The sequence below is a fragment of the Saimiri boliviensis genome, chromosome 7 (assembly GCF_048565385.1).
Source record: "Saimiri boliviensis isolate mSaiBol1 chromosome 7, mSaiBol1.pri, whole genome shotgun sequence".
NCBI classification, from domain to species: domain Eukaryota; kingdom Metazoa; phylum Chordata; class Mammalia; order Primates; family Cebidae; genus Saimiri; species Saimiri boliviensis.
This window is the reverse complement of record NC_133455.1, coordinates 925,993-949,963: the sequence shown is the minus strand read 5'-3', so window position 1 is coordinate 949,963 and position 23,971 is coordinate 925,993. Positions and strand designations below refer to the sequence as shown.

The window sequence follows — 23,971 nt, the reverse complement described above, 5'->3', positions numbered from 1 at the left end:
TGGGTCTATTCTGAGACGACATTGTGGAAATGTGTGTTCATATTCCCCACAGAACAGAGCACAGCCCCGTCCCACACCCCACAGAACAGAGCACAGCCCCATCCCACACCCCACAGAGCACAGCCCCATTCCACACCCCACAGAACAGAGCACAGCCCCGTCCCACACCCCACAGAACAGAGCACAGCCTGAATTCTACACCCCACAGAGCACAGCCCTGTCCCACACCCCACAGAACAGAGCACAGTCTGAATTCTACACCCCACAGAGCACAGCCCCGTCCCACACCTCACAGAGCACAGCCCCATCCCACACCGCACAGAACAGAGCACAGCCCCGTCCCACACCCCACAGAACAGAGCACAGCCTGAATCCTACACCCTACAGAGAACAGCCCTGTCCCACACCCCACAGAACAGAACACAGCCTGAATTCTACACCCCACAGAGCACAGCCCCGTCCCACACCTCACAGAGCACAGCCCCATCCCCCACCCCACAGAACAGAGCACAGCCCCGTCCCACACCCCACAGAACAGAGCACAGCCTGAATCCTACACCCTGCAGAGAACAGCCCTGTCCCACACCCCACAGAACAGAGCACAGTCTGAATTCTACACCCCACAGAGCACAGCTCTGTCCCACACCCCACAGAGCACAGCCCCGTCCCACACCTCACAGAGCACAGCCCCATCCCACACCCCACAGAACAGAGCACAGCCCCGTCCCACACCCCACAGAACAGAGCACAGCCTGAATCCTACACCCTACAGAGAACAGCCCTGTCCCACACCCCACAGAACAGAACACAGCCTGAATTCTACACCCCACAGAGCACAGCCCCGTCCCACACCCCACAGAGCAAAGCACAGCCCTGTGCCACACCCCACAGAACAGAGCACAGCCCCGTCCCACACCCCACAGAACAGAGCACAGCCTGACTCCCACACCCCACAGAGCACAGCCCTGTTCCACACCCCACAGGGGCAGTGGCAGCGTCAGCCTGCCCAGCTTTGTGGACAGGACCCTTGCGCCGGCCCCCCCGCCACACCCTCTCTTGTGCTCCTCCGGGTCGGTGCCCAGGCCCAGCCTTGGACTCGCCACTCCTCAGTCCACACTCGCTCCCTAGCGTGGGGTCAGCTCCTCTCCCAGGCCACCTCCCCGTGGAGACCTGTGGATTTTATGAATTCCGGGATCATCTGTGAACAGCACCATTGGGTCACACTCCCGTGAGTCTGTTAAAAGCATTAATTTGTTATCCATAAACATGTAAATACGCTACAATTTTGGTGAGCCTGTGTTGAGATTTTGAGTTTTTGAAAACATTCCTAAACGCTCAAAAACTGCAGTGGTCAGAACCCCCTGGCTCAGGGACAGCTGCGCCCGGCCCTCCCCCACTGGCCCCAGCCTCGGGCCCCTCCAGCCCCGAGGCCCAGCCTTGTCCCTTCCAACCAGGGCTGGGAAGGAAGGGAGGAGGGGCATCCGAGGGGCTGCCGGGGGCCACAGGGTGATTCGTGGTCAACCAGATCTCACTGTTTCTCCCGTGCTCCACCAGGGGCCAGGATGACATCTCAAAGAACAGCTGCACTTGGCTCATTTACTTACAAGTAAAACACCGACAGGCGTGGTGGGTCACGCCTGTAATCCCAGCACTTTAGGGGGCTGATGGTGGATCACTTAAGCTCAGGAGTTCAAGACTAGCCTGGGCAACATGATGAAACCCCATTTCTACCAAAAAATGCAAAAATTAGCTGGGTGTGGTGATGTGCACCTGTAATCCCAGCTACTTGGGAAGCTAAGGCAGAATCACTTGACCCTGGGTGGTGGGAGTGAAACCCTGCCTCGTAAAACTTTAAAAAATAAAATAAAATAAAACGCTGACAGCCAGCAGCCTGAGCGCAGCCCTCTGACCCGGCAGCGTGGGCGGTGGGACCCGAGAGCAGCCCTCTGACCCGGCAGCGCGGGCGGCGGGACGCTGATGGAGCGTGCTGGATGCGTCGTGGGGCTGCGTGGGCGCTGGGCGGCCTGACCTAAAGTGAGCGGCGAGGTGGGTGCGTGGGAACCTACATGGCGGCCTCTCCTCAGACGGCCTGAAGAGCACTGTCCTCAGCCACCGTCCCTTCTCGCCCCAGCTTTCAGTCCAGCCTCCAACACTGGGCCTCAGGCCGCCAGGGACACAAACCCAGCATCCAATTGGCACAGGCCTCAGACCTCACCTGAAGCATCCACGCTTGAACCCCGGCACAGGGTCGGGCCGCCGCTGTGGGATCAGGCGGGAGCTGGTGACCTCCAGGTTCGGCATCACCCTAACCTCCCGGTGGATCCTGGGATGTAGCCAGGGTGTGGGCAGCGCCGACACACGCTGCGTGGCCGTGGGCCGCCTGCCCTCCTCCTGTCCGCCGGCTGATCCGGCTGTGGTCAGGTCCACCCTCTCCTCTGTCGTGGGAGGAGGCCCAGCCCTGCTCCTGCCCCAGCCCTGGGCGAGTCATGACTGGCCAGCCCCACAGAGCGTTCCTCCCGTCCTCTGCTAGCGGCTAGCTCGGTGCTCAAAAGTGACAGAGTCCTAGCGGAGAGGCAGGAAGCTCGTGTGTCCCCTGACTTCCCTATGGGGCTTCTGGCCTTTCATGGCCCTGTGCATGCTCACCGAGAGGCTGGATCGGTCCTCTGGACACTGCAGAGACTCGCTGGGAGCGAGGAGCAGAGACACACCTGGTGTCTGTGGCCGCCACGGAGCCACAAAGCCTGCAGCGTGCATGCCTCTGAGGGAAGGGTGTCCCCCTGGTGTGACGGTAAATTCCCCGGCTGTGATGGTAAATTCTGCGTCCACTGAGAGGGCCTCAGATGCGCAGGTGCGTCTGTGCAAGATTCGAGTCTGATGGGGGCTGAGGAAGGAAGGGCTGCCCTCCCAGCTGGACGGGATCGGCCTCTTCCCAGAGGTCCAGCTGGGACAGAAAGGCTCGGGAGGGCGGCTCCATGTCCTGTGTGAGCTGAGAGCTCCTCTGCTCCTGCCTATGGGCATCGGAGGGAGCTGCCAGGTCCCAGGCCTTTGGAGTAGAAGTTACACCGTTTCTCCCACCCTGACCCCGGGCCTCAGGCCTCCGCACTCAGGATCCCACCACCTTCCCGGGCCAGCAGCCTGCAGATCGTGGGGCCTCTCGGCCAGCACAGTCACTGTCGAGGGAGCCCAGCCCGACCCCGAGTCTCCTCTCCGGTCTCTCTGCACTGGCTCGGTTCCCCGGGAGAGCCCTGACCCGCGCACCAGCTGAGCCCGCTTCTCATCAGGCCCTTCCATCTGGTGCAGGTCCACACCCCGCCTCCGGCACGCACACCACCATGCCCAGTGCAACACGTGGCCACAGGTCACCTTGGTGCCATCCCCGCAGCCCCACGCAGGCAGAAGACACTCCTCAGGCCTGGGAGCTCCGCCTTCTGCGCCCTCCTGACAGCCTGACCTCCCTCCGAGGAACCGTGTCTTCTGCACTCAGTGTCCTGAGGTTTGGGGGCAGTGACCCCACCACGCAGGCGAGGATCCGATGCAGGTGTTCCTAAGAAAAAGGGGCAGCGAGGGGCCCCGCCGCTGGGTCACACCTTGCCCTGTGCCGGAACCACTGGGCCACCGGGTCCCGCGAGCGTGTGCTGTCAGACTTGAGTTTTCTGTAGCTGAAAATTAGCCATGTCGGCTGCTCACAGAGCTGGCGGGCCTCAGGCTACTCCTGGAGAAACGGAGCTTCCTGCAGCAGCGTCCCCGAATCGGCGTGGGTGCAGCGTGCCAGGGCCTGCGCCAAGCCGTCTCCCGCAGCTCATCGACACTGTTTTACTTTTATTTGTTGTTGTTGTTGTTGTTTAAAATCAGACTGTTGTTTAAAATCGCGACCCGGAGAGCTGCTGCGGAGCCCGGAGCTGCTTCGTGGGTTCTGTTTCTGCCCCAGGAGGCGGGTGAGGCAGACGCGGCCCAGAGCCCTCGAGGGCCACGCGGGGCCGACGGTCCCCCTCGGATCCTTCTGGGTTCCGGGGAATCTGTCGTCTCTGAAGAAGCTTGAGTTCATATTACTTAACGGTTTCTTTTAAATCGACTCATCTTTTAAGTTAAATTGATTTGTTTCTTAAATAAGTGATGGGTTGGCACCCACAGAAAACACGTATCGTTTTACTAGTAAATATCAGTAAACAGAACAGAAACCGTGCTGCACTGAGAGTCTGGCGGGTGTGTCCGCCAGAGAAGCCGTGCAGTGCTGGGAGAGGCGCCTCGTCTGTGATCGAGAGGGAGGTTGCCAAGGTTGGAGGCCGGGAGGGTGGTCCTGGAGCGCTGGGAAAGGTGGAGAGGGGAGGAGGGAAGCTTCCATGGCGTGACGTGAGCTGATTCTCTGCAACTCGCTGTCCCTGGGCCCCCTAAAGCCCTCAGCCCCCGCCAGGCGCCTTTGGGGTTGGAGACACATCAGTCCCCCTCATCTCAGAGGCAGAGGGGAGGTGGGTGGTGCCAATGGGGGTCCTTCTGCTGCGCCTGGCACAGCGAGGCCTCCACGCCCACTGCCCCCTTCAGTGCCACGAGGCCCCTCTGAGGCTGCTGCTCTGACATCCACCTTCCCAGACAGGGAAACTGAGGTGCGGGGGGGGGCATGTGACCGGCCCACAGTCATGCAGCAGAGGCAGGAGGAGCTTGATGTGGACCCAGGCGGTGGGCACCGCAGGGTCAGTGAGGCAGGTGCCAGGGTGGACTCTCATCCCAGGGGCCTCCTGGTGTCCTGGCGGGCAGGGAGGAGGGTGCCCTGGCACTGCATGGAGCCAAACGCTGCTCAGCATTCACAACCAACCCAGGGCGGCCCCGCCAGGAAGAACCGTCCGCGCACGCCAGCCCTAGCTGAGGGCCCCCGTCAGTCTGGAGTCAAGGCCACGGAACTGCAGCCGCTCCGGAGACCTCGGTTTCCCATCTGCTAATAAGCCACCTGGCTCATCTGAGTCCTGGCAGATCTGAGTGAAACTGGAAATGTGCTTCAAGCAGCCGGCGAGACGGGCACTCCCAGGGATGGGACCTCAGTGCCCCCGGGAAACGGGCACTCACGGTGTTACATCCCTCGTCAAGAACCCCCCGGCACGGCCCAGAGCCTGGGAGTGCAGCTGGCAACCTTCCCGGGGCTGCAGAGACCGAGAGAGGGCTGGCAGACCCTGCCCCGGCACTTAATGCCCCCCTGACTCACTTCCCCCGACCACCCTGGACCCCAGGGCCCACTGGGACCTCGGTACCTGCCGCCCACACCTGACGCTTTTCCCAGATTCTCTCCTGGAGGCTCCTTCTCCTCATTCACCACTTGGACACTAGCTCCCTCACCTGTGTGTGTCCCAGGCCCTGCACTGAGCACCTTTTAAACGACTGGAAAATGAGCTTCTCCTTCTGCGAATGCCAACTAGTGGGGAAATGTCAGAGTTTCGCTGACACCAGTCCTCGCTGAGTGGCAGGCCGCCATCGCTCTGCTGGACATCCCGTAAGGGAAAGCTGGGGTCACGAGGCATTTCCAGGGGCGTGGGAGCCAAGCGTCAGCCTCACCACCTCCTCCGCCCCTCCTGGCTTCTCCACCTCCTGTCCCTTCACAGGCATCTGTGCTTGCTCAAGAGAGGACGGGCCGCTGCCTGCACAGGTCCCAGATGCGGGCCCCGTCTGCACATTTGTCCTCAGCGGGAGATCAGACGTGGAAATTTACAGACTTATTTTTGTCAAGTTTCCAGCCAATGAAGGATATGAAGGATAAAATGTCCTTTCAGAAAACAGTTCCAAAACTCTGAAACATGCCTCTTGCTGAGCTGAATCATAAATGCAAACACTCAGCCCGGCACATGAGACTGGGAATCACCACCCGCCTGGACCCTCCGTGTGTGGACGCAGGCTGTGGGCCGGGCAAGTGGCTGACAACCGTTCAGGAGCGCGTCTCCCACAAGACTCCAAGGCACAGGATTGCACGGAGCCCACCCTCCAGGTGAGGGTGGCTGAGGGGCTCTGGCACACCTGTGTCTCCTGGCGCCAAGATCCCCAGCGAATCTGGGGGCGGTGTGAGTGGACACTGTCCTCGTGCAGCTGACGCGCCGGTGCACTTGCCAGGAAGAAAACTCACGGCCGAAACGCCGCCCACCTCCTCAGACCCTGGGAAACACCGGCTTCTCCGAGGCCCGGGCACCTGGCGGGTGTCGGGAAACAGGAGAGGCCATTCCCATCCGGTAGCCGAGAACCCGGCCTCATCATCAGGGCCAGGGCGGGGGCTCCAGCTGTGGGTTGTAACTACTTTTCACTTTTTGCAGTAGATCCACAGTCATGGGAAGCTGTGAAACTGGGCCGGGGCAGGGCCGAGACATTCACGATCCGCGTGGAAAACGGCCCCAGGCCCGCCCGGCGATGCTGCTGCCGGTGAAGCCAGGCCTGCCGGGCCCGGCCTGATGCAGGTGTCTTCCCGGCTGCGGCCACTCCGGCTGTTCGGCTCAGCAGCGTGGAAAGCTGTGACCCACGGAGGGAGTTCAGGGGAGGGTGGAGATAATGAACTCATGCTGGAAAGGCCGCCCAGAACCAGCAGGAGCCATTTGGGAAATAAAACTCACAAATAAATAGGAAAAGCTTCTGCTGGAACTCCCATTTCCTAGCAAGAATTTCTCAAAGCGTTTCCAAAATGGAAATGCTTACGCAGAGCAGAAGCTTGGAAACCCCTTTTTAGAAACCCACACCTGACACCCTCTGCAGCTCTTGACGGAGCGGGCGCTGGAGCCGGCAGAGTGGGGGCCGCAGGGCGTTCTGAGACACACGCAGGGGCGGCAGCCAGACACAGGCCGGACCCGACCGACTGGCCCCAGGCGCCTCTGACTGCACCTTCTGCGTGCACCTCTGACCCGCGGTCCTCAAGCTCCTGCCTGGCCGTCACTCATCACACGGCGCCGACAGGGCACACGCTTCCCACAACAGACGCAAGACACACTGTCATCCGGTGGCTGACATGCAGCGCCGTGTCCAAGACCCCGCACCAGCAGCCGGGGGCAGGACCGGCCTGCCACAGACGCTGCCACACCCCAACTTCTGTGGCCAGCAACCGGCTGGCCACAGTAGGGCCTTCTGCTTTTTAAATTTAAACTTTTAGCAATGACAGAAACCTGGGTCCCTCTAAAGCCAGCGCTGCCTTGCTGAAGCTCTCTGGGCCCTGTGGCTCGCCCGCCCCAGGCTCTCCTCTGGCTGAAGCCCTTTGAGGCCTGTGGCCCACACAGGCTCTCCCCTGGTTGAAGCCCTCTGGGGCCCATGGCCCGCCTGCCCCAGGCTCTCCACTTTCCTGCTGCACAGGCCCGGACCTCCTCAGTCCTGAGCATGCCCTGGGACCTGGGCTGGGGCAGGCTAGTTAGCGGGAATTCACACACGTGTGCCCTGAATTTGAGAAACGACCTCCCTCACAACCAACTAACCGAAACAGAACTTCCCGTCGCCATCCCAGCTCCATCCTCCGCTCACAGTCTTTCTTCCTGAGGGGTCAGAGGTGTGGCCGTGCCAGGCGGGGGTGATTCTCCTCTCCCAGCATAGAGTGAGCCCATCCCTGGGACACGGGAGTCCAGCCCCTGCTCCCTGGTGGTGGCCCTCACCTGCTCTCTGCGCACAGCAGCAAACAGCCCTTCAAGCAAGTGCTTTGGCGGGGGGCCTGCAAGAGCCTGGAGGGGGGTCCTTTGTCTCCCCTCCCCTTCCCATCTCAAGAGGCCTGAAAATCCTCTCCATGGCAGAAGCGTTTGAATGCCAGACAAGCGAGGGGAGACATTTCTCCCTCCTCCTTTTCCTTGAGTGACAGGCTCTCAAGTTCCATGTTTGGGAAACTTGCTATGTCCGCTGCATGCACAGAACCTCCGATGCTGTCTTTTATGTGCAGTTGAAGATGGTTTTTGTGTGTAAACGTTTTTCCCTGCCCTGAGCACTGAATTTAGAGCAAACACTCACGTACACAGAGGGGTGACTACACAGCCTCTCCTTCATGAACTTTCCCTCCTGAGCCTCATGAATTCGAATCTGCACACATTCCTTAAGAGTTCTTGGCCAAGGTCAATGGACACCCCAAAGAAAGGCTACTGGGCCAGTGGAGGCAGGGTGTGGGGAGACCGTCCGATTCTGGGCCCTCGCCACCCCGACAGCCCTCCTGTTCCTCCAGCTCCGAGGAAGATGTGGACACCCTTCTACCAGGCCCCCCAGCAGGCAGAGGAATTCCAGGAAGCAGTCAGGGCAGGGTCAAGTGACCAGTCCCTTTTGTTTGGATTCCCCTCTCCTTTCCAAGCTTGGGTGGGTTGGTGTCTGAGCTCGGGTGGATTGGTATTGGGTTGGTATCTGAGCTCAGATGGGTGGCATCGAGTGGGAGCTCCCAGGAATCAATTTTGTATCCTGAGATGTCAGTTTGGAACAGGCTGTGATGGAAGAGCAGGCGCCTCCTCCAGGAAGCCTTCTTCCACACCTTGTAACACTGAGAGCCGGTGCCAACATCGGAACGGGCAATGTGCTTTTCAAATGGCCTCACAGACACAGACGTCAGGCCTCTGCTGCTCCACCATCCCCTTAGGGCCCCACCAGGGAGGACAGCGATTTTGGTGTCTCCTGCTGTTTCCTGGGCAAAGGTTGGCTGACTCTTGCTTTAGACACTGCCAGCCCCACCGGTCACAGAGAGGGCACAGCATGGCCTCATCACAGAGGGGGACAAAACTTGGCCTTGTCAAAAGGTGGAGGGCAGAGAGAGGAGCAGACAGGCGGTGGGGGCAGTTCAGAGGCTGACGAGGGAGGAAAGCTGGGGTGAAGAAAAGAAGGAGAAATGATTTTAAAAGAGAGAAAGGAGGGAGGGGGAGGGAAGTGAGGAGGAAGGAGACAGAGGAGAGGAGGGGGGGGGGGAGGGGGAGACACCCTTTCCGGGAATGCTGCTTTATCTCCCGCCAATGTCAGGAAAGCGGATCATTCTGGGTTTTTCCACCACCCAGAATCCCGGCGCTCCTCACCTTGAAGGGTGAGGCGGGAAGCGACTCTGGGCGGAGCTGCCCCCGTGGTATTGCACAACCTTGGCAGGCTGCCAGTGTTTTTATGTAATCCTCCGGCTCTCCCCATAAAACAGACCATAACGCCTCGGCGAGCACGCTTCAACAGAGCCGTGTGCTGCCGCTGCACGCCGCCCTCCGGGGACGGATCCCGGCCGGCGGCTGGGTGAACCACTTTCCCCCTAGTGGCTCCCACTGAATCGGAAAGATCAGAGAAGCCACAGAGCTCACCAGAACAGCTCTATGGGAGTCAGGGATTCTGTGGGTGCTGAGAAGATGCCCAGGAAGTCAGGGTGCTCTGAGCCAGACAAAGCTGGGACAATAACTTGTCCTGGGGATTCACCTCCCCCATCACCCCACCCCAAGGCCTGTCTGCAGCCCACCCTCAAGGGAGGCTGTGGCTCCTTGAAGGAAATGCAAGACGACCCCCACGTCTTTGACCCCACACACAGCAGGCCAGACAGCCTGCAGATCCGGAGCCCCCGCCTGGCCCGTAACCCCAGCTCCCAGACACCTCCCACTCCAGCCTGTTACGGGCGCTTTCTGGAGGAGGTTTGCTGGGGCTGCCAATGGAGAAACCTGAATCATCAGCTCGGAACGGAAAGAAACGCCGGCTAGCGATGGAGACACGCACAAACTTTCTTCCTGCTTTCCAGCTCCACTCACAGAGCAGCCCCGGGGGCAGCTGCTCCTCTGGGAAAGTGTGGCCAGCAGAAAAGTGCCTGCTCCGGGCAGCTGTGGCCACTGGCCCTGACCTGTGGTGACATTGGTGCTGCCTCTCAGGCTGACCCATGTCCTCAGGGGATGAAACAGGCCCACCAGGAGCTGGAGGCTCTCACGGACTCTGGGGCTCCCAGGTGCCACCTCCTAGGTCCCCTGAGTCATGAGCCCCACCAGGCCCCGCTGAGTCCCCAGTGCCATCCCCCACGGGTCTCAGGTCTCAGCCTGCCACTTCTTCCCCCACAACAACTTTCTAAGGAGGCCTCAGGCACCCCCAGGACAAGGGGTCAACTAGGCCAGGTGTCAAAGCATTTGAGGTGCTTTCGAGCCTCAGGGACAAAGGATACCGCACCAGCAGCCTCCCAAGGGCGGCGTCCCCACCCTTCTCTTTCCTCACCTTCAAGAGTTGAGGGGTAGGCGCAGCCTAAACCTGACACCCCCACTTCCGGAGCTCCAGGCCCGCCCCAACCCTGCACTCGCACCTAGGCACTGCCTGCTCCTGGAGCAGGTCCAAAGATCCCTGCAGAAGGTCTTTTGGGGAGTCAGTTTGGAGTCATCCTGGGGGGGCTTCTCAAGTCTCCACTGGAGGGGCCTCCACAGCCCTTCCCTTTCCTGTCTGTCTCATGGATACCCTCCCACAGGGGCGCAGAGGGGCGCCCACACGAGTCCGGCCTGACCCATCACGCCGGGTGGTCGTGGCTGCGGCCTCTGTCCCGCCCCACGCCCCCACTCCGGGCGCCCCGCTCACCATTGAGCTGGTTGTAGACCACCTCCTCCAGGTGGTCCAGGCGCTGCAGGATGGCCTCGCGCTCCCCCAGCGCGCCCACCTTGGCGTGCCGGCTGCGCACCCGGCGGTCGGCGGCGCCCACGATGCGCACAAGCTCCCGGGAGCGGCCCTGCAGGCGGCAGTACACGGAGAACAGGACGATGCCCACGAACACCAGGATGTTGACCGTCAGCAAAGTTTTGATCCTCCTGGCCACCGCCATGAACGCAGCTGCGGGCGGGGGCGCCTCACCCGCGGGGCATCCCCGGCCTCCCAGCCCGACCTCGGCCTCGGGGACCCGGAGCCGCCCGGGCTGGGCGCGCGGGGCCGGGCCGGGCGCTGTCCCTTCAGCACCAGGAGCTGTCCCTTCAGCACCAGCTCGGCGCGCCCGGCCGCGGCCACCCGGGGTCCCCGCGCGCAGGGGGCTGCCCGGGGCTGGGGGCGCGGGGCGCGGCCGGCATCCCCCGCAGAGGGTCCCGCCCCGGGGGGTGCGGGGGGCGCGGGGGGCGGAGAGGGCGGCGCGAGCGGGCGGCGCTGGGTGGCTGTGCCGGCTCCTGCCCGCCCCGCAGCCACCGCGCCGGTGCGGAGTGACGCGGCCCGCGCTCGGCTCATCTGCATGCGCGCCCCGCCCGCCCCGGCCCCGCCCGCCCAGCGCCCCCCGGGACCGCCCCCCCGCGCGCCCGCGCCCCCGGGGACCCCGGCACGGCCGGTTCGGGGGTGCGGAGGGGGGAGCGCGCCGCAGGAGCTTGGGCCAAGGGCACGCGGGTGCGGGGAGGGGGCGGGGCTGGCGGGCGCGGACCCTCCCCCTTCCCCAGGACCCTCCCGACGCCCGGGGCTCCCGGAGGCCACAGGGTCCGAATCGACCTCAAGCTTGACCCGAAAGCGGGGCCTCCGGGGAATGCCCGGCCAGGGGTCAGGGCGGTGTCGGCCACGTGAATGTGGGAGGGGGTGGCTGGGCAGGGCCGGGGCAGAGCCGCTTTGGTGGTCTCCTGCCCACCCCTCCTAAGCCAAGCCCCCACTCCCGTCTCCAGGGCTCAGGACCGGGGAAGCTGAGTCCTAGGACAGGTGGGAGGCTTGGGATGCAGCGGGACCTCCCCAGACAGCACCAGGAGAGGGTAAGGCCCGTCCCTGAGCCAGGCTCTCAGGTAGGAGGCAAGGCCCGCAAACCCCGGCTGACCCCCCAGCCCAGGCTCTGAGCTGGCCCCACACTGGCGTTTTGTGGAGGAGACCCTAGAATCCAAGGGAGACGTCAGCCAAGCCACCGGGCACAGGGGCCGAACTTCCCACCCCCCTGCAGAATGCAAGCACCCAGAAGGCAGGCATTCCGCCTGAAAGGCAGGGTTCACCACTTGTTCCCAGATATCGGACATACAGTTGGTGCTCAGTAAATGTTTGTGGGGTAAGTAAATGACGGAGCATTTACTAAGAGCACGCCTGTGCTTGGCCTTCCGTGCAGAGATGAAGAAGCTCCTGGCTCTGTCCGTGTGTGTGCACGTGTGTGTGCACATGTGTGTGCATGTGTGTGTGCATGCATTTGCCTCTGTGTGCACCTGTGCATCTGTGTATGTGCACATCTGTGCTGTGTCAGCGTGCATGCACATGCATGTGTCTGTGTGTCCATGTAGTTGCATGTCTGTGTATCTGTGTCTCTGTGTGCATGTATCTGTGTTTGTGTGTCCATGTGTTTCAATGTCTGTGTATCTGTATTCATGTGTTTGTGTGTCTGTGTGTGCATGTGTCTCTGTGTCTGTGCATGTTTCTGTGTGTTCATGTGTCCATGTGTGTGCATGTGTGTCTGTGCATGTGTGTGCATGTCTGTGTGTCTGTGCATGTATCTGTGAGCATGTATCTGTGGGTGTTCATGTGTCCCTGTGTGTACGTGTCTGTGTATGTTTCTGTGTTCATGTGTGTCTGTATGTTCATATATGCGCATGTCTCTGTGTTCATGTGTGCATGGGTGTTTGTAGGTATACCTGTGTGTTCACGTCTGTGTATTTGTGTACATGTGTCTGTGACTGTGTTCATGTGTGTGCATCTGTGTGTTCATATTTCTGTGTGTTCATATGTACATGTGTCTCTGTGTGCATGTGCGTGACTGTATGTGTTTGTGTGTCTGTGTGTGCACATGTGTATGGGGGACCTGCGGGGTTCTGGCTCCGAGCTCAGTTTGCGTTTCTTGGCATCAGGCATGGCAGCCTCTCCAACTTGGAGGTTTTCTGCCCCTTGGCAGAGGCTGGGCGAGCTGAACACCCATTTCTCGTTTCTTTGTTGAGCTGTTCTTTTCTTCCTCAGGACGTTTATCTCAGGAAATCCAGAGGACCAGAACCAGGCAGGACCCGACACTGGGCCGGTGGCAGCTGTCTGCAGGGCGTGTACCGGACACATAACCTGCTCCGAGACAGAGCTGGGACCTGCTTTCACTCATCACTCCGGAGACGCTTGTGACGCAGCAAGCTTGATAAACCCTGGTCTGTTTTTGATCAATAGCCACTCCCGTGTCTCTCCTTAAAATGCCGTGTTTTTCTGTTTATAAAATGAAGGTTGTAAAATGTTTCCCGACATTACGAGGATAGCTACTGGAATCGTAATGCAGCTCGCTGGTGCAGGCATGGTGCCACAGTTTCGCAGGCACTAGCCTTCCGTGGCTATCTCCTGGTTAATACAGACAGCAGCTGCACTGAGCTGTAATGCAAGCTGGCGAGATCTCATTTTCCTTTTGGGGAAATTGAGGCACCCAGAGGGTACTGGCTTCTCAAGGTCACATCAATGGCAGAGCGTGGCTCCGGGATTCAAGCCCAGACAACTGGGCTCCAGAATCGACTGTATTAGCCACGGTCGCTCAAGAGAAAACATCAAGCACTTTTCATTAGATGTGTAATGAAAGGGATGTTAAACTGGTTTTGTAGAAAACATTTTATTCACGTAAATACATTTTACTGCATTCTAAAATCTAGCAGGAAAAGATGTGGCCTAACTACTGTCAAGATCTGGGTAAATTTCATTGGAAATACAAGTACATTGGACATGGGAAAAAACCCGGGTACTTTACGTGGAAGAGAATGCAGCCGATAGTCTGGCAAACTAGCATTTGCTTGATTTTTAGAATATACGGGAGGCCATGGCCTCCCCCTGGTAATTTCAGAAATTTGGGAGGCTGAGGCCAGTGGATTACTTGAGCCCAGGAGTTCAAGACTAGCCTGGCAATAGGGCAAAACCTCATCTCTACAAAAAAAAAAAAAAATACAAAAAACTAGCCAGGCGTGGTGGTGTGCACCTGTAGTTCCAGCTACATGGCAGGGTGAGGTGGGAGGATCGCCTGAGCCTGGGGAGGTCCAGGCTGCAGTAAGCTGAGATCGCACCACTGCACTCCAGCCAGGGTGATAGACTGCGACCCCGTCTCAACAAACGAACAAACAAACAAGAAAAAAAAAAGAAAAAAAAATACATATATATATATATATTATATATATAATATATATATATTATTATATACATATATATATATTATTATATATATAGTGAATGCTCAGTAAGTTGTAACATGTGAGGCAGTCCCGGGGTGTGGAGATGAACTCCCGTCCGAGAAGGCGCATGCACCCATGGGGGTGCAGTGACGAACCCTGTCCAAGAGGGCGCATGGGAGGGCACAACCATGGAATTTAAAATGAGCCCAGGGAGGGGAAGTGCTGGCTTTTCCCTGCCCATGAGGTTAAGCCCTTGGGAGGTTTAGCCTGGATTGTTTTGCACAGATCTGAACGGCACTCGCCCTGACTTGGACCTGGCCCTTTCCTGGAACCACAGATTGGAACTTAAGTCACTGAAGTGCTTTCTGGCCGCCTCATGGAGAGAAAGGCATGTTCTCACTCAGGCATCACCCCGGGAACACGGCATGCCATGTTTCAGCATCTTAGTGTCCCTTGAGCAGACAGGGTTATGCAGTGATGGCAAGCAACCCCCAAACCTCAACGGCACAAATGACACGGTGATTTCTCACAGGATTACGTATCCACTGGGGTCACCGGGGAGTTCTGTTGACCAGAGTCACTCAGAGCCCCCGGCAAGAGTGCAGTGATGGCCAGCTAAGAGGAGCGTTCGGGGTCCTCACGCTGTAAACGCCCCACTCCAAATCGACCCCCGCTGTGTCCAGCATCACCGGACAGAGACTGTCACACGGGCCCTGCGTGAACAGTGGGCTGGGAAGGGAGATCCTGCCCCAGGCTCAGAAGATGGGAGGACCGGGTCTTTGGGAGAATCAAGCTCTCTCCATCAGCACAGCAGCCTTCCAGCAAATCGGGATTTTATTCCAAACTCGCCCCACGCCCCCACGTGCTGGGCTCCCCAGAGTAGCAATGTATGGTGCACGTTAAATCAGACCCCAGTGCAACCGTTTCACAGAAGCTGGGACGAAAGCGAAACATGACTGGGTGCTGCGCATTTTGGTTTTGACAAGGGTGGATCTGGCCTCCGCGTCCCCCTCCTGGCCCAAGATCCTCTGGGCATGGAGGGCAGAAAAGGGGGGGGGCTCCCCCAGGAGACCTGCGTACGGGCCGATGTTTCGAGGGCCAAGTCTCCGCTGAGACTGGACCACAGACATCCACTGGCAGCTCCAGTTCAGGCCCAGGAGACAACGTGCGGGGAACTGACACCCCGGATTCTTCTTAAATAACTGAATCATTATTTGAACACTGGTCTGTTGGACTTTAAGGCCTGTGATTTTTCCAGCACACATACTGACACCTGAGGACGCAGACTTTCCTTGATTGAACTCAATAATACACTAACCCCTTCCCTCCCCCTCCCCTCCCCTCCTTTCCCCTCCCCCTTTCCCCTCCACTCCTGCATTTCTGTATTGGTTTAAAAAGTTATTTTAAATTCACAAATAATTGTATATATTATATGAGTTACAATGTGATGTTGATATACGTTTAAAATGTGGAATGATTAAATCAGGCAATTTTTTTTTTTCCGAAGAGTACCTTGGCTTCAGAGTTAACTTTAATTTTCATTCCGCTTTGCTTATAATACTTTGGCAAGACCAGTCCTTTGCAGCAAGGCCAGGATTTAAGCTCTGACCCATCAACGAGGAGGGCCTGGATCTGAGCCTGATTTTCCGGGCCCGTCTTCCTGTCCTGGGCTCTGGTGGCAGAGCAGACTGTTGGTGGCTTTAAAGAGATGTTTGTGGCCGTTTATTCATTACCCCCGGTGCCACCCTCACATGCCCCTGTGTGACAGCTGGCTTGGCCCACAGCCCATTAACTCCACAGCAGGGCACAGTGGGCATCCAGCAGGTGATGTGGGTTTGTAGTGTGCTGAAGATGAAGGGACACGGGACTGAAACCCAGCGGCCCAGGCACCACCCGCCTTCTCCAGGTAAAGAGGTAAGTCCAACAGGTGAAGAGGTGTGAGAAGTGGTGCCAGGGCAAGAATGTGTGTGCGCTTGTGTGTGCATATGCATGTGTGCACGTGTGTATATGCATGTGTGCATGTGTATGTATATGCGTGTGTGTGCATGAGTGCTTGTGTATGTGTGTGTGCTTGTGTGTACATGCATGTGTGCTTGTGTGTGCATGTGTGCTTGCTTGTGTGTATATGCAGGTGTGTGTGCTTGTGTGTATGTGCATGCGTGTGATGTGTGCTTGTGTGTGCATGTGTGTTAATGCATGTGTGCGTGTATGTATATACACTTGTGCATATGCTTGTGTGTGTGTAGGTGTGTGCTTGTGCATGTATGTGCACATGTGTGCCTGTGTGTATGAGCCTCTGTATGTGTGCACCTGCACATGGGCATATGTGTGCATGTTTGTGTGCAGGGCCCAGCCCCACAGGGTCTAGGGGGTGTTCGTTTGTGTGCAGAGACAATAGATAACAAGAAAGACACGAGACACAGAGATAAGAGAGGAATTCAGCTGGGCCCAGGGGACCACTGTTACCAAGGCGGAGTCCCGCAATGTCCCCGAATGCCTGAATGTGCTGATATTTACTGTATACAGGGCAGGGGGCCGGGTTAAGGAGAGTGAATCATCTGACATGATTGACAGGGACAGGCAAATCATGTGCTTACAGTGAAGGGTCCCTCCCTCAGGGAGCTGCTGCAAGGAGGGGAATCACATAGGTCAGCATCTTTCTATGTACTTATCAGACACAGCAAAGGCTTTTAGGATTCTTCTATTCTTCTCACGGTTTCTAAGAACTTAAAAGGAGCTCTGGGCGGGAAAGCAGCACAGGAAAGTGGACAAGGATGGTGACCATCGGAGCGCAGAACCACAGTGAGGCATTTAAGCCCCTGAACGTCTGCGGGCTGGCCTGGCTAATATCAGGCCTTCCTCAAGAGCTGGGCAGAGCAGAGTGTTCCCTAAACTCTCCAGTGAAAGGGAAACTCCCCTTGACGGGCTGCTAAGTAACGGGCGCCTCCCAGGCACTGGCGCTACCTCAAGGCTCTCACAGTCACCTCCTGATCACCTCTCAGTGTCCCTTCAGTTCTGAATTGTATTTCACCGGATTATGTCTGCACTATAAGGCTAAAATGAATCTATGCTATAATACTAAGCAAAGATGAATAAAGAATCATGATTTAATAGGATTATATACTTGATTAGGTGATTGTTTCTAAATATCTTTGGTATCATTGCTAAAACGAAGTGATCAGTGACTGATCACACTGGGACAACTTGTGCCTTCAGTGTCTTGCGGTGGCACCTGGACCACGGTCTTCCCACAAGTACGTGCATGTGTGTGCATGTGTGTGCATGCGTGTGCATGCGTGTGTGTGTGAGAGAGGGAGGGAGGGAGAGAGGGAGCGAAGCGGGAGAAAGAGAAAAAGGAGAGGGAGGAAGGAAGGACGGGTGCACGGGAGTTGTAGTGAAACAGAGTCTGGGGGCGTTTTCCGCCGCTCTCTCCCACAGCACCAAAGGGCTGAAGAGCCTGCGTTTCCTCGCTGCTGACATTGCGTTTATTTCGCGGGCCCTAACCCAGCGTTGTGATCCCTGTGGCAGCAGCTGTCAACAGCGTCAAACGCCCGTTCCCTGCTGGTCTCTTCTGTGGAACAAAAACCTCACCTGGGAGGCTTTTGGGTTTTGCCTTAATTTATCAAAAGTATATTTATCAAATATGTAGAGGGCATTCCCGGCATCTCCAGAGCACTGCGGGCGTCTGTGCAACACGTGTGGTGTGGGCGAGGAAACAGGCAGCCGGGCTCCCCGTGACTTGCCTGAGGCTGTGCAGTGACAGGAGGTGTGGCCTGGTTCCACCTGGGACGTCCGGCTGCCCCTTTAAGCTGGTCTCTGAGCTGCCTCTGCGGCCAGTGAACTATCCGAAAATAGATTCTTTTTTATCCTACAAAGGATTCATTTTTCCTGTTTCTTGCTGGCCCACGGTGTGGGTCACTTGCCCTTCATCGCAAGTGCTCAGGGTGGTGAACAATTCAGCCACCAGAACACTCAAACCACGGCCAACCAGTGGTTGGGAACAGCAGCAAGCACTCAGCACCGGGACGTACCGGTGGGCAGGCGCGGTGGGAGGGCTCGGCTCTGTGTCTGGGGTCCGGGACCCCGACTGGCAGCGGGGGCTGCAGGAAGCTGCTCTCCTCGGCTGGCTGGGCGCTCACACGTCTGAGGGTGGCGGCTGGCCTTGGTGGAGGCCTGAGCCTGGCAGTGGCTGGGCGGTGGGAATGCAGCACCAGCCTCTCCACGGGACCTGAGCCTCCTCGTAGCACGGCTGCCGGGTTCCACGCACCGGGAGAGACGGCCGGGCGGGAGCTGTGGCGCTCCTGGGCCTGGCCGTGTGTCTTGTCGGGAGGTGGGCCCGGTAAAACGGAGGCGCCGCGTGGCCGAAGCTTAGGTCACTCCTGCGGCAAGTCTTGTTCTCCACGTCAGCTCCTCAACGCCCCTCCTGGCGCAGCAGGTAACGTGGGCCCCGATAGACCACTGGCGTCCGTGTAGCAAGAGAGACATTTGGGTGCAGACACATGGACACACGGAGGGAGAGGGCCATGTGGAGACAGGGGCCAAGGCAGCCCGGTGGGGCTGGGAGGGTGTGGCCCGGCCTTGCCAGCTGAGGGCCTCGTCGGCAGGGCTGGAGACGGCGGCATGGCAGGCGCCAGGGTGAGTGGGTCTGCTCCAGCCGCGAAGCCACACCCAGCATAGCAGCTACAGCCAGAGGCCCCACTGGGCCAGCCTCAGGCGCCCACGGCTCCCCAGGACGAATCTGCCTTCGGCACAGGACAGATGGCAGAGCTGAATGGGGCTGGTGGGGGACTAGGGGGGGGATCGCCACCCCTGTGTCTTCCATGGGCCTGGTGGTGACCCGTGCTCTGTGGCCCCTCTGCCAAGTGATCTTGCTTTTGATTTACAGCTTTTTAAACAAAGGTAGAATCAGCTGTAATGTCTCCCAGCAGACACCTCCCTCCACCCCAGCCCCCACGCCGCAGGGCAGGGAGCAGACGTGGGGTCTGCCAGCTCTGAGCCTGTCTGTTCCAGTTGCCCACCCGGAGCTGGGAAATGACCCCGGGACACATCCAGCGACCGTGGGGCCTGTGATGTTGAATGTGAGCTGAAGCTGCCCCGCCACCCGCCCTCCCCAAGGCCCCCTCTCACTGGAGGGCCGAGGTGATGCTTTGGGGCTCCCAGAACCAATGTTAGGTCAGAGCCCAGGTCCCGGAGTCCCTGAAAGGTCTATTTCAGACCTGGTCACAGAGGCAGAAGCCACAGGTCCCATAGGGCAGGGCAGGGAGGAGGAGCGCCCAGGGCCCGTCCCGAGGGGGTCTGGGTGTGTAAACCGCCAGCATCTGAGAACCTGAGAACTGCCGGGGGGCCCAGGGTCTGGGCTGATGGCTCCATTAGACTTCGGTGCACCTAAAACCCTCTTGCTTATATAGATGCGGTAGAGATTTGGGGGCGTCCTCTCCCTCTTGTTTATATAGATGCGGTAGAGATTTGGGGGTGTCCTCTCCTTCTTGTTTATACAGATGAGGTAGAGATTTGGGGGTGTCCTCTCCCTGTTTATATAGTTGTAGAGATTTGGGGGCATCCTCTCCCTCTTGTTTATATAGATGAGGTAGAGATTTGGGGGCGTCCTCCGCCTCTTGTTTATATAGATGAGGTACAGATTTGGGGGTGTCCTCCCCCTCTTGTTTATATAGATGCGGTAGAGATTTGGGGGCATCCTCCCCCTCTTGTTTATACAGATGAGGTAGAGATTTGGGGGTGTCCTCTCCCTGTTTATATAGTTGTAGAGATTTGGGGGCGTCCTCCCCCTCTTGTTTATATAGATGAGGTAGAGATTTGGGGGCATCCTCTCCCTCTTGTTTATACAGATGAGGCAGAGATTTGGGGGTGTCCTCTCCCTGTTTATATAGTTGTAGAGATTTGGGGGCGTCCTCTCCCTCTTGTTTATATAGTTGAGGTAGAGATTTGGGGGCGTCCTCCCCCTCTTGTTTATACAGATGAGGTAGAGATTTGGAGGCGTCCTCTCCCTCTTGTTTATACAGATGAGGTAGAGATTTGGGGGCATCCTCCCCCTCTTTATATAGATGAGGTAGAGATTTGGAGGCGTCCTCTCCCTCTTGTTTATACAGATGAGGTAGAGATTTGGGGGTGTCCTCTCCCTCTTGTTTATATAGATGCGGTAGAGATTTGGGGGCATCCTCTCCGGTGGTGGGTTCCCGATGCTGTGGGTCCACACCGCCCCTCACCTTCGGCCTCACTCCTGGCAGCGTCTGTTGCTCACGGCCCACTGCCACTGAGACTACAACAGCCCCAGAAGGAACCACTCCTGGGTTCTCAGTTGGGCTGTTCCCAGCAGCATGATGAACCCTCGCAGTGCCAGGCTCTGTCCACCTGAGTTGGGCACCCTTCCATGCCCAGCGTCTCTGCACTGTGCACGCTGCCAGCCCATGCAGGGGGACCCTGCGGGAAAAGGCATCACATGCACAGGACTCTGAACCACCTGGGGCTTCAGGCATCCACTGGGGGACTTGGAAACACCCCCCATCCCACAAGGAGGGGACCGCTGTGCATGCACAAGGCTGCCCTGACTGCCACTTGGTGTCCAAATGTCACACCTCGAGCCCTCCCTTGGCATCGCGTGAGTGTCGCCACCTGGCTGTGCCTTCCCAGGATCCAGGAGTCCTGTGGCACTCAGGTGTCCCGAGGCCATGGCTATGTTTCCCACTGTGGCATTCACGTTTCCTGAGGCCATGACCGCATTTCCTGCCGTGGCACTCAGGCTTCCTGAGGTCGTGGCCGCATTTCCCACTGTGAGGTCTGCCCCACGGAAGGAGCGACCACAGAGCCCACCCAGGCATTTCTCCCAGCTGCGGTGAAAGCCTTGTCCCCAGGCCCCTCCTGGGGCAGTGGGCAGGTCTAACGACAGGTCCCGCATGACCCCGCAGCCTCCAGTCATGCCGAGGCAGGTGCAGCATTTCCACCCTCTCACAGGCCACCTGGGGCTGCGTTTGCACCTCTCCTGCCCCACGAGCTGTGACATTCAGCTCAGGAGGTCGGTGTGGCGAGCCGCTTCCAGAGTCAGCCCAATCCTGCGTCTGTTCCTCTCACCATCACCTGTACCCTTAATATCCACCTAAACGTGTACCCTGACCCCTGACCCCTGGAATGTGCTGGAGCTCCGAGATGAACCTCCTCCCTGGCCTGATTTCCAGCAGCGTAGCCCGTGCCTGCTGTGGACAAGCGTGCCTGTGTGTTCTAGCATGTGGACAAGCTGCTGGGGTTGCGTGGTGTGTAGACGTGGGCTCTGAGCACATGGGGGTCTCCTTGAGGAGAGGGGGCCGGTCACAGGTGGCTGAAGAGCCCCGTGCCGTCCCCGCTGTCCTGTCCCCTGGGCTGTGCGGGTGTGAGAACGGGGCCACGAGCCCTGTGCTGTCTCCTCCATCTTGCTCCATGCACCCCTTTGGTGAAATCAAATCCCACGGGTGGGGAGCAGGAAAACACCAGCAACAATTTTCTTTGCAAGTGCGAAGAGCAATACTTTCTTTTTGCCCTAAAAATTAATTCATGGAGCAAAGGCAGGGCAGGAAGAAGGTGTCCTCTGATGCGCGGCCACTCGCCGTCCCCTTCCTTGTTACCTCCCTCATGGTGGAGGCTTTGAGGAGCTGGCCTCTGCGCACACCAGCCGCACCGCCCCCTGCCCCTCCCCCTCGCCCCGGCTCAGTCCGTCTCCGTTTGCAGCTGCAGCTCCTGTCCTCCCTCCCCAAGCCCAGAGGATTCCAGCTGGGAAGGGCAGCGAGGCCAGCAGCGTCCCCTCCAGGGAGCCCCGTGGGTAACACCGCCCAGGGGCCTCGAGGAAGAACTGTCCAGACCCCAGGCACAATTAGTGCCCGAAGAACATCTTAGTTTATAGTGTTACTACTCAGCTATTTCCTTTACGTAATCCTTCATCTATAATCATATGTTAGTTTATAGAATTAGTGCCTCAGTTATAACTTACTGCTTACATATATCCAGCTTATATAATCATACTTAGTACTTACATCTAGCATACTTAGTTCTATGTAACCTTTCTATATAATCATATAGGTATTGTAGTCGGAGCTGTACCGACACATTTAGTGCTGATTTATAGAATCCTTCCATAGAACCACATAGTCGTCTGTAGTAGGAGGAATGCCTAGAGCAGTCACAGAACAGAAGCAGCACATGGGAGAACAGCCGGACCAGGACGAGAACCCAAGACGCAGGCGGCGGCGGCCCTGCCTGAAAGGGCACACGCTGTATGGCAGGCTTGGAGCAGGAGCCTCTCCTCCTGATAAAGGAGTCGTAGCACCTTGCATCCAGTTCCTGTGGAAAGTCGGCCTCAGGCCTGAAATCCTGGAAGTAACCAAGGGAGAAGAACCCTCTGGTGTGACCAGTCACGGCGGCTGGACACCCTGTCAGTCTTTTCTCGCTTCTGTGCCAGCTCGAATCATCCTCCCATAAATATCTTAAGAGAAGAGCACACGTCTGTCAGTTCCCACTGTGTTGGCTTACATATCCTTCTATTAGAAACCCTTGAAGTCTCCAGCCCCCAGATAAGAAGTGTTGCCCATGACACCTGCTGCACACAGCCCACCTCCTTGCCTCAGTGACCTAATGGGGATGGACCCCTTTTCTGTACACAACCGTCTACTACTGCGCATGGCATGGCTCCCTGCTGTGCACGGCCCACCTCTCTGCCCCCCTCTCAGGGGGGCTGGGGAGCCGTTCACTCTGTGGAGGCCACATCTGAGCTGGACAGTGAGTGGCAAGAGTGAGTTGTGTAAAAGTTGGGTGACATTGTTAGCAGTCGCAACCCCCAGAGCTAAGCCCCCACACTGAATGGACGGAGGAGGAACTCGAAGCGCGAGGCGCCCCCGCTCGCCGTCCTCAGCCCTTGCTGGCCACGCTTCTGTGCCGCAGCTCTGAGCTGAGCAGGGACGTTCGGCTCCGTGCGACGCTGCTGCTGACCGGAGGCCGCTGGAGAGAACGGGCTGCCCCGGAAGGCGCCCCAACATGCGTGATTTATGAGGAGCCCTCGATGTGAGCTGGAACAGCTTGCTCCTTCACACTAAATAAAATCAAAAGCGGCACGGGAGTGCGGTGTCTGTGAGCGCCTCATGTATACAAATGACCGTCATAAATCTTTCTGTGTGACGGCCTCTCCGGGGAGTTTGGCTGAAAAGCCAGAGCTGGAGAGAGAGCCAGAGGGAGAGGAGGCAGGGCTGGCCGTCCTCGCGCGTCCTGGGATGTCCTGGGGGGCTGCCGTCCTGCAGGAGGCAGGGCGGGGTCTCCGTTCCTCCCCGTCCCCCCACTCCTGCTACTCACTGCTCCAGAACCGCACGGAGCTGGCGTGTGTGTGCAGAGCGCTGCTGCCCGCCCAGGCGGCGGCTTCAATACGTTCTTGGGAAGCCAGCGAAGGCCCGTCGGTACAGTCTAGAAGGCTGCTTCTCAGAACAAAGAAGTCAGCCTGCTGTTGGCGCCAGATGGGGTTTTGTGTTAGGAGGGTCCCGCGCAAACCAGAATAAACAGAGGAGCAAGGAGGTTGGTTTCTAGAACCAGGACTCACGAGATGACCTGAGAGCCTCGGGCACGGCTGGACCCGGGAGTGAAATGAAGTCCTCATCCCTGTGTGTTGGCGGGGGACTGACCCTCCCTATTCTCAGTGGCCGCGCCCTACAGCGCCCCACCACTCCGGCCAGTGTGGAGCCCCCGCTCCTCCGGGAAACAGGGCCAGTTCCGTGGAGCCTCTGGTCACATTTTCACCAGCCCACCCACACGTCACCTTGATCCACATCTGCTTCTGCTTAAAGACACTGTATTTAGTGTCTAGAGTCAATTCATACACGTGGAACTCACATCCAACAGCACCCCACACAGTCCTGAATGAAGCTTCTCCGTCCCCCACGCAGGACCGCACGAAGCTTTTCCGTCACCGCCGCAGCCTCCTGATCTCAGGTCACTAGACAGAACCTCAGCCCTGCCCTGAGGCCACATCAGCT

At 58.2% G+C, this 23,971-nt stretch overlaps 1 protein-coding gene and 1 long non-coding RNA gene across 3 annotated transcripts in view; one reads left to right on the top strand and one right to left on the bottom strand.

The window, feature by feature from the left end:
- GALNT9 (polypeptide N-acetylgalactosaminyltransferase 9) overlaps positions 1 to 11,099 on the bottom strand; it is a 127,591-nt gene extending 116,492 nt beyond the window's left edge. The window contains exon 1 of one of the 2 annotated variants that reach the window (XM_039472341.2): positions 10,489 to 11,099. In XM_039472341.2, the coding sequence (XP_039328275.1) occupies positions 10,489 to 10,729 (241 nt within the window). In that variant the 5' untranslated portion in view covers positions 10,730 to 11,099. The remainder of the gene's footprint in view (positions 1 to 10,488) is intronic. The other variant, XM_039472342.2, reaches the window with a different exon arrangement.
- A 134-nt stretch (positions 11,100 to 11,233) lies between these two features.
- Positions 11,234 to 15,588, top strand: LOC120365042 (uncharacterized). The gene is made up of 3 exons (XR_005580082.2): positions 11,234 to 11,905; positions 12,799 to 12,974; positions 14,256 to 15,588. It is a non-coding gene; the product is annotated as an uncharacterized LOC120365042 (long non-coding RNA).
- Positions 15,589 to 23,971: the final 8,383 nt, after the last annotated feature.